Source organism: Buceros rhinoceros, unplaced genomic scaffold (assembly GCF_000710305.1).
Source record: "Buceros rhinoceros silvestris isolate BGI_N320 unplaced genomic scaffold, ASM71030v1 scaffold13186, whole genome shotgun sequence".
NCBI lineage: Eukaryota > Metazoa > Chordata > Aves > Bucerotiformes > Bucerotidae > Buceros > Buceros rhinoceros.
The window spans coordinates 52,573-62,451 of record NW_010417006.1 but is presented as its reverse complement, the minus strand read 5'-3'; the positions used below and the strand labels follow the sequence as shown (position 1 = coordinate 62,451).

Sequence of the window (9,879 nt, the reverse complement as noted above, 5' to 3'; positions counted from 1 at the left end):
GCACGACAAGGGAGCAGCGGAGCCGTTTGTTTTAATGGTGCGATTTCTGTCCCATGCGGAACCTGGGTGGGATTTACTAATGAAAGATGGACATTCACCTCTTCTCTTTGAGCACGGCGTGAGATTTGGAGGTCTCGGGCAGATGCAGCTCTCTGTGTATTGGGTTTTGTGAATAACAGTTGCACTTGAGATTGCAAATATCTTAATTGCTAGTACAATTTGTATCGCTATCAATAGAAACTAGCACGTATCTCTATTTTGCTTGTATGTTTTTTTTGATACCTTTAAAATCGGGAAGCTCAGTCCTGGTGACTCCTGAACTCCCCTGCCATGTCCTGTCCTGCCCCATCTCTCCTTTCTGCACTGAATCCAGTCAAGAGCAATTCTCTCCTTCTCGCTTTCAGACCCGGACTGGGCATCCCACAGCCTAGGGATCTTCATCTGCTTGAATTGTTCAGGAATCCATCGCAATATTCCCCAAGTCAGCAAAGTGAAGTCGGTCCGTCTGGATGACTGGGATGATGCTCAAGTGGAGGTACGTGCATCTGAGGCTTGAGGTACCAGTGAGTTTGGGTTGCTGAATTCTACCAGCAAGCCTGTAAAACAGAGTGCTTTGTAAAGGTGCCACAGCAAGTGGGATTTAAGAAAACACATCTGGAAAATTCCTGAACGTGGGAATGAGTCCATGATGCTGACTGCAAAATGGAATAGCTGTTTCATTAACAAGTTGTGAGGGTTTCCCCTGCCCCTCTAAAAATGTCAATGAAATAGTGTGTGTAGAAATTATTAGTTTTAAGTAAAACGTCTTCTTCTGTTTCTTACATTACCTCTAGCCTAGCCTAGACACTAGACTGGACCTCTAGTCTACCACCCCTGCCCAGCTCATCCTTCTGCCTTTGTTCCATGTAGCACTGAAGACTCTTAAACTCACATCTTGAAGAACCGAACCCTGACAGTGTCAGTTCTCTCTATTTATGCCCCACACCTGCCTAGATTTGGGTGGTGTTGCAAAAGGCAAACCTCCCCAGGAAACCGGTCTGCTTTGCTGGTGTCTTTAAAGACATGAAGAATGCTACCAGTCATTGATCTTGATCTTGTATGTTGTAGTTTTGAGGTTTTCCTGAAACCACAGAGTCATGTGATTTATGAGGAAAATAGTCCTTTGTGTTGCATGGGTTTTCCTGCCACGAATTTTTTTTTTTTTTTTTTTTTTTTTTTTTTTTTTTTTTTTTTTTTTTTTTTTTTTTTTTTTTTTGAGAATAGTTTGAATATGTAAACTCGAAGCTGAAAAACTTGAAAATAATGAAAAAAATGCTTGGGGAGTGGGGGGAAGAAAAAGCTTAGCTGCTTGTTGTGCTTGTGTGCTTGGCATTTAATACAAGACAAAATGTATTTAGCATGGCTGCCTGGAAATCATGGGGGGGTTACGCTTAAAAAGTGACTTTAAATAAAATGGTTGAATAGGAACACACACAGTTTTGTTTGCGTAGTTCTCCACTAGATATTTGTATACAAGAGCAGAAGGAAAGGAGGGCTGTCAGGGCAGAAAGCATTTTTATTTATTTAATACTTCTGAGGCTGCTGGCATGGCTTTGCGAAAATAAATTTATCCTTTTGGAACAAGCGATGTGATCCCAAGCAAAGGGTGTATTGTTGGAGACTCTGACCTTGCTGGAGCTGTAGCACTGGAGACCTGAAGTTAGCGTCAAGTTTTGCCCCCGGTTACCTAATTTCTGAGCTGGATATCCTGGGACCCATCTTGTTCCCATGGCTGTGAGAGGGAAATGCCACCACGTTCTGCCTTCTGCTCCTGTGGGGATCGTGCATGTGTCTCTGGGACACAGAGCTGTCCCCAGCGTCACGTTAAGCTGGAGGAGCTCTGGCAGCAATAATCAGTATCAATTTCTGAGCCCTGGTTTGCAGGCACAGTCTTCACATCCCCCTTCTGAGCAGAGTCCTGGGGAACCCTCGCAGTGAGCGCACAGAGGCCCCATCCCAATAATTTTATTACTCTGTAAAAGGAAAAGAGGACTAAGGAAAATACCATTAACATTTTTTTTAATCCTTTCTGTTTTTTCTCTTTTTACAGTTTATGGCCTCAAATGGAAACAATGTAGCAAAAGCAAAATATGAGTCTAAAATGCCACCGTTTTATTACAAGCCAACGTTTCTTGACTGTCAGTAAGTAATCACCTTTGCTGGTAAACAGCATTTACTTGTTTGTGCAGCTGCAGCCTCTGTAATATTTTAGTTGTAGCACGATACATTATTTTTTTTTTTTTAGCCACAAAGAAGATTTCAGGAAAATCTTTGTTCTTCTGCACACATATGGTAGAGTTTATACTACGTGTGGGATCTTACTTAATAAGTACAGTTGAGATGATGCAGGGAAGTTAAGAGTTTGACTGTTCCCTAGACTCTTCCAAATATCTAAGGCTACAAAAATGCCGATTGATTTCCTCTGCCTTTTCCAATAGCCCTTCTGCATCCATTCTGGCTTATCTGCTGCGTGAGCTTCTGGGTTACCTGTAATGCAAAAAGGCTGGGTTTTAGTGCCAAGGTAGTGGATTTTCTATTTTTTTTGCCTAAATGACAAATATTCTCCTGCACAAAGGTGAGTGAAAAGAAGTTGTCTCCCACACAGCACAGAGTAAACTTCCCGAGGGAGCTGGGGTAGACTTTGTAGAGCAGGAGGGCTGAGCAGCCAACACATGCTGGACCATCCAGGGAGCAAGAAGATGAACTGAAGTTGTTTTTCAGCATCCAATCCTGCAGAACACCAAGGGGGTTTTGTATCTTTGTGAAACCACTCTTTACAGAGGGTCTGGAGGGCATAATTTCCAGAGCCAGTGCTTTAGTGCTAGCAAACTGGTGAGTACTGGTCCCTGAGATCCTTCCCAATATTGTGCTTTAACTGAGTGGCACTAGTTGCAGCAGGAGCTGTGGTTTGGCAGCATGGCAGTGGCGTGAAAAGGGCTTGGGAGGCTCTGAGCAGCTGGATGATGTATTTGAGCATCGTAAGAGGTTCCCAGAACAGAACTGCTGGAAGGGTTTGTAGGACTCTGCAGGAGTTGGTAGCCTTTGGGTAGGAAGGCTCTGCTGCGTTCTCCAAACCTGAAATCGTTCCAAAGTGTTCATGAGTACCTGTGCTCATCCTCGACGTGGATTTTAATCCTCTTGTAATAGCTGTTAAGAAGAGTTATTGTCTTCTACGTTAGGCAAAAAGCCTTTTATAGTAAGGACAAAAGAGGGCACCTGTCGTGCCTGTGAAATACCTCGGTGATGCATCTGTTACCTGCTGTTTGACAATGCTCAGGTGCTAAACCTGGGAAGACCCAGGTGGGAGTGGTGCTGCCTGGCCTGACAATAAAAAAAACCCCATCCATTTATGCAGGTCTTGGTTTTGATCTGAAATGGCTTCTGGCAGCACCGTCCATGGTTTGTACAGGCACAGAAATGAGTGGTGTAGAGGGGCATGCTCTGAGCGTGGTGTGATTATCTTGCTAGGATTATTTTTCTCCAGGAAAAAAAGCCCCAGTCTCTTGTCTTTCCTGCTGCTGGAGCACCTCTGCTGTGGTGGGAGGGAGCCCCAGGAGAAGCCACGGAGCTGGTGCTCCCAGCCAGAGCCATCCCCCAGGTCCAGGGGAGGAGATGGGGCAAACGCAGCTAAACGTTTATTTTTTTTTCCTGTTCATTTCAGAAAAACAGCTTAAGCAAGGTGACCTTTTTTTTTGAGTCTGTCTCTCCCATGGCAGAGAGAGGGAAGGGTCTGCCTGTTTGACCATGTTGGGAGTTTGGGACATTGTTGGTTCTCCTTCTATCTTGAACTGGTCTTCAACTTTCTCCACTGGGTCCTGGCTTAGGGAAGGTGAAAAGGTGCTTCCTGTGGGGTTTCCTGGGGACTCAGGAGCCCTTGTGTGGGTGAGGATCTGAAAGGTCAGGACTGTGTTTTACTAAAGACTCACTATGGAAAAATAATGCTGCAAACCCAGTGGCTGGAGGAGTGGAGGGGACTTGCTTTGTGACAGTCAAGGACAAAACCTGCTTCTGCCTGTCCAAACTTGGACAACAGGATTGCTGTTCCTCCACCTAACACAGGGCAGGCTTCCTACTTTTCTTCATACTCTGGGCATGACACATTTCTAGGGGTTTTAAATTTTGTTTCCTCTTAAATCTCAGTTAAATTCCATTAGATGTTGCTCTCCAGCCTTGGCTGCTGTTTTGTCCTAATAGGACAGGGCCCTATTTGATATTCACGTTGTTCAGGAGCAGAGTCCTGGTTCTTTTCCATGCTCCATCCTTGCCCAAAGGGGTGCAGAGCTCATGCCAGGGGAGCCCAGCTGGAAGTGGGGCAGGTCCCTCTGCAGCTTTGGGGCATTCTGAGACATGAGTGCAAACTGCACCCAACTCTCCTTGCAAGGGTCATGCTCAGAGATAGCGAAAGCTCACCCTGCAGATCAGACAGCTTGGGGACCACAAGCGTTCTCATTCCTTCTGCTGCTGGGCTGACAGAAAAGTCTGCGGCTGGTTCTGCGCTCGCGTGGTTTGGCTTCCTTTGATAATGCAGCTCAGGCTTTGCCACTATGATATTTTTCTTCCTCCATCCTGTGGTGCAGTTGCACTCCGGGGAGCTTTGCTGAGCGGTGGCTGAGCTCCAGCCGCAGCCCTGTCAGAGCTGTCTGTGAGCACAGAGGGACTGTGCTGGCGCTCAGCCGGTGGTGCTGGGGCGGCTGCTCTATCCACAGCCCTTCCCGATGCAGCGAGGGTTAACTTTTTGTGTTTCTATTTGGTTATTCATTTATTTCTTGACTGGGAGAATGAGACAAGGCTGGTCTACCTGCAAGAGGCTGCAAGTCCAGTTTCTTTTTTGCTCCCAACTTGTTCCTGTTTCACGCTGGGACAATGTTTAGCCCAGATGCCGCAATTTCGGAGCGGAGCCTGGAGCTCTGCTCCTGTAGGTTTTCTCTGGACTGGCACTGCTGGCTCTGCAACAGCAGCAGAGTGCATTGGGGAAGAGGTGACCTCTTGCAGTAATGGGTCTCTTCTGATGCTGCTGCAGAATAAGCAGCTGTGGATGTGTTGCCTGTTGGGAATGTCTGGAGGATGGTGTGCCAGGCTGTGTTTTCCTTTCTCTAGTTAGAGGCTCTCTGTGCCTTTCAACAGACACACGATAAACAAGAGCAGGGGAGTGCTCTTGTTAAAGGGATATATATTTAGCTTTCTCCCCGCCTCGCTGCAGTCCAGTCACTGCAATAGCACGAGTTGTTCCCAGCTCGCAGGCCTGAGTAGCGTCGCGACGGATGACGCCTCCATCCAGCGCTGGCACCGTGCTCTTGTGTGCCAACCCACGTTCCGTGGCGTGAAGAGGTTTTGGTGCTTCTGCAGCCCGTGCTCTGGCCAGCTGCAGGGCTGGGCAGGCTCTGTGGCAGCTGCCGTCAGCCTCGGCACGGCAGGATGCTAACGTGCGAGCCCTAATAAGGACAGGCAGTTTGTTCTTCTGAAGCTTTTTGATCCTGTAATGCTACTTCTGGAATCCCTCCACTTTGGTTGCTTGAAGAAATGCGAAGTTCAGAGCAAGAGGGGAGAAGTGCTGCAGCACCAGCTTGTCTGCTTTTCTTCTTGCCTACGATGTTGTGTTTGACTCCTTGGGAAATACGTGGTGTTTGCCTGCTGCATCTGGCTTCTGCATCCTCCAGAAACCCCGTTGTGACTTCCTGGCTCTGTCAAACACTTGGCAAAGGTTAGAGAAGTTGGAGGCATGCTCTGGAATTGCCCAGGAAAGATTTGCCAGCTGTGCATAGGCAAAAAAACCACCCAACCAAATTTAAAAAATCCCCCTTTTTTCTCTCCTTTCATCTTCTGTCTGCCAGCAACTTGGCCCATGCATCAGGAGCAGCGAGCAGAGCAGCCAACTTCTGTACCACTGGGAAGTCCCTGAGGCTGAAATGAATCCCAGACTCTGGGATGTTCCTACACCACCGCAGTGTTGGCCCAAAGAGCCTTGAGTGAGTAACTTAAACCACAAAACCCCTCTTTGGATGGTCGTGAGTGGTCATGGCCCGGCTTTGTGCCCCACGGCAGCTGATGAGACCTGTAAACCAGCCTTTTCTGGGGCAGATACACTGCAAGCACAGGGCTGAGTTTTAAGTCACCGGGGAGTAACAGGGGTAGCATCGCTTTTGAGTGAAAGTAAAGGAAAAGGGCTTTGTTCAGCCATCTGCTTGGCTGAAAGCTGGTAGAAGATGATGGAGACAAGCTCTCACCGGGTTTTTGTAGTATTGGAAGTGTTACCCCTGTCCTGCCCAATATGTCATGTCATTCGCTGTTGTCTTTTTGCCTGATTCAGGAACGCAAAGCATCATTCTGTGGACCTGTGTAAGAGCTGCAGTGCATTGCTCTGCTCCTCTCACCATGCTTCGATAAGTGGGAGCTACATCTGCTCCTTAAGCAGAACATTTAAATATACTGACTGCCAGTACCTTGGGAGGAAAAATGGGGCAGAACGAGATAAGACATCAGCCAGACAGAGGCTGTATCCCAGTGAGGCTGGTACCTTGAGGAGTCATCTACATAGTCATCTGAAGAACAGTTATTAGCAGAAGTGGCTCATTGTGTTACAGTACGATTAAAATGTGCAGAGAGAAAATTGACTAGTAAACCCCTGGATTTTTTTCTTGCTTTTATTGTTTAAAGTTTGGCTCATTTGGTGGAGGAGCTACCAAGCCCACCACCTCAGTCTGGTGTCTGAAGGTCAATCTGGTCCTGTTCCTTCCCATGCATGGGGCATAATGATGGTCAAGGATGCAAACATCTCACCTGGTCTCCTCTTCCTCTGTCTCCTCTTCTGCTACTTTATAGACAAACTTTTTTAAGGCTTGAAGTCCAGAGGGGTAGTTAAGTGCTTTGCTCAGGCTTCTATGTATTAATAAGGATCTTCAGAATTTACATCCATGGCTTTCAGAAGTGCCTGATGTCTTGGGAGTGAAGCTCGCGGTGCTGCAGCATGGCTCTTGGGGTGGCTCCTCACTTCCCCAGTGGTGGAGCCTCCTGCGATGGCTGAAGCTGGGCGCTTGGCCTTGGGACGGCTCTGCCTGAGCATCACTCTGCTGTCAGCCGAACGTGGGAGATCTTCCTGCTCCTGCAACCCCAACCGGCCACAGGGTCTTCTCTGCTCATTGTTCGTTTTCTCTTTGTTGTTAGCTCATAAGCCTGTTAATTCATATTGATTCCTTTAATTTCCAAAGGAAATTGCTACAAGGTTAAGATAGTACCGACACAGGCTGTTTCCTACGTTTTTAATCCGTGTTTAACCATTCTGAAAATCAGCATTGTAGTGAAGCGAACCATGAGTGTAAAATCAACCAAATATAAAAGGAATCAGTTAGCGTTTTAATTGAGCATGTTATGATTTTGCATACTCACATTCAGCTTTAACTTCTTCAAATCCATAATGCGAGACTTTTATGCCCCGATAGCCAAAACCCCTCTCTTTTTGCTCTCCTCCAGAAGCTTGTTGTTGCCACTGGTCATGCGGGGGGTGGATGGCACGTCGCTCCTGGGGCACTGCAAGCCGGGATGATGCACAGTGCTCCTGGAAGAAGCCCCCCAGCTGTCTCATGCCTCCAAAAAGCCATTTAAAAGCAAGTCCTCAGAGCAAGGACTTACCAGATAGGAGAAGATGTGGAGGCAGAGTGTGAAGCTAGACAGGTTTTTAGTCTATGCTGCAGTGGCTCTCCTTGCAGCCTGAGCCAAAATTTGGACTCAGACTTAAAATTTCATTAAAACAGTTGTTTGACAGAAACTTGGCACAGCTGCATCCACAGAGCTGCCTGTGGAAAGCAGATCGGGTTTTGCTGGAAAAACCTCTGACAAATTCCAAAAGCTACAAGTTTAGATTTTGGAACTGGTGTTCCCAGATGACATTAATTCCTTTTGTCTTTGTTGGATTTGATGGTGTCTCACAAAGATGCAATTGGAGGGTGGTAGCGGATGGGGTTTGATGTCTTTTGGGCCGCTTTCACCTCTGGCTGTGGCTTCTTGTCTGTCATATGTCTCCAAAAAGCCACAGCAGCCGTGCAATGTCTGTGGTGCGTGCACTGTCGTGCATCCTCGGAAAGCCAGCCCAGCTGAGGGGCTTGGCTAACAGTGACCTGGAGACTGTGCATTTGGCCGGCCCGTCCTCCCCCGCAGAGCGCAGTGCAGCCGTGCAGCGACAGGTTGATATTAAACCGCCTGAACAGCTTTCCCTGCGGTGTTTTTTGCTGCGAGTGAAAGGTTTTAGGTGTGTGGGACCAAGATAAAACTGCTCTGCTGGTGGCTTCTGAAACCCTCCTTGCTGGCCCTTTGACAGAGAGCGCTTGTTTTCATGTGGGCGGCCAGGCACGCAAACAAGTACCTGAAATGAGATTTGGAGCTCTTGGGGTTGGTGGTGCTTTGTCAGCCTCCGGACTGGCCGCCTCCCCGGTGCAACTCAGTCCAGTTCCTTTCGGGACATGTTGGAAATGTGGGTTTTCTTCAGGGTTTTGGGTTTTAGCGTTTTTTTTTCCTTTGCTTCCAGGTTTTTATCTTGATAATTACAAAGATCTTTCTGTTCTAATTGCCAGAAAATGACATATTCCCTGTAACCAGCAGCCTGCCAGACTTTAGGTGGGCTGTTGAAGCGTTTGGAGTTGATCCCAAAAGCTGCGCATCTCCGCAGTTTAGAAATGATGCACTTATTTTTCTAACAAACACGAATGGCGTATTTGCTACATCAAGCCATCAGCAGAAATGCAAAAAAATACCACGAGCCTGTTACAGTCATTTGTTCCCAGAACTCCTGTCAAAATTGAAGGCAGGATCCGGATGGAGGGTCCTGTATTCTGCATGTGATGTCCATCCTAGGTTATTTACGTACATATTCACCTTAGGAAAAATACATTTTAACTTAAACACAGCAAGAGATGTTTAAAAGGCCCCTGAAGACATACTTAAAATGAACTGGAGCTCAGGTCTGAAGGCCACTGAAAGTGCTGGAGAAGACTGTATGGCTTGAGGGAGCTTTGGATGCTCCTTGCCCTCCAGTTGCTCTCAGATCCCATAGATACCAGGACAGAATCCTGCTCCTGTTTGAATTCATCCAAGCTGTGCCAGTGAAACTAGGGTTTAACACCAGACTCAAAAGCAGCTTTTTATGGCAGGATTGCCTCCAGTTCCTGAGAGTGAGCATGGTCAAGTCCCTGATCAACTTCTTTATTGTGTTGGAGGGAGATGCTGGACTTGTCGCCATCCTTGTTGGGTTTTTGTTTCAGTTTCTTTTGCTGGAGTTGTTCTGCTTTCTATAAATAACTGCTGGAACAGAAGCTGCAGCTACTGGCCTTCCACTGAGTCATCCCAACCTGGGCTGCTCTTGGTGTATCTTGATTTTTGGGAAATTATTGCTGAAAGAGCCTAGGTTTGTGATGATGAGGAAAGGGGAAGAACGTGTCAGCTGTCAGAAAGTGCTTGCTGTGAGTCGGGAAAGTGGCACGGCTGGAGCCCTGTCTGCCATGGGAGTCGCCATCAGAGCCGCTCAGGATCTGCCCCAAATGCTGGGAGAGGTTATCGAGAGAATTTTGCAGCTCCTCAGAAACCCTCTTCGGGAGAGGTGCCCAATTTGGGCTGTCTTGCACAAAAGCTGTGGAGATGTTGAACCGCCGCTGTTGACAGCGTCACGGGAAATAAGTCGCTGCAGAGCAGTGTTCCCTAAGGTGTGAGACCGGCAGAGTGTATCTCTTGTAGTATTTGCATTATACAGTGAGAGAGTTTTCCCACTGCTGCCCATGAACCTGAATTTATACTGTGTTTAAACATCCGCCCTGCAAGGCTGACTTCCAGAGACCGGGAGCAGCTGCAGCTCCT

General features: G+C 47.4%; 1 protein-coding gene across 1 annotated transcript in view; it reads left to right on the top strand.

The window, feature by feature from the left end:
• The first annotated feature begins 412 nt into the window (after positions 1 to 412).
• Positions 413 to 9,879, top strand: part of ADAP1 (ArfGAP with dual PH domains 1) — a 47,557-nt gene continuing 38,090 nt past the window's right edge. Inside the window, exons 1-2 of the mRNA XM_010138015.1 lie at positions 413 to 535; positions 2,090 to 2,181. Coding sequence (XP_010136317.1) covers positions 2,093 to 2,181 — 89 coding nt within the window. The 5' untranslated portion in view covers positions 413 to 535; positions 2,090 to 2,092. The remainder of the gene's footprint in view (positions 536 to 2,089; positions 2,182 to 9,879) is intronic.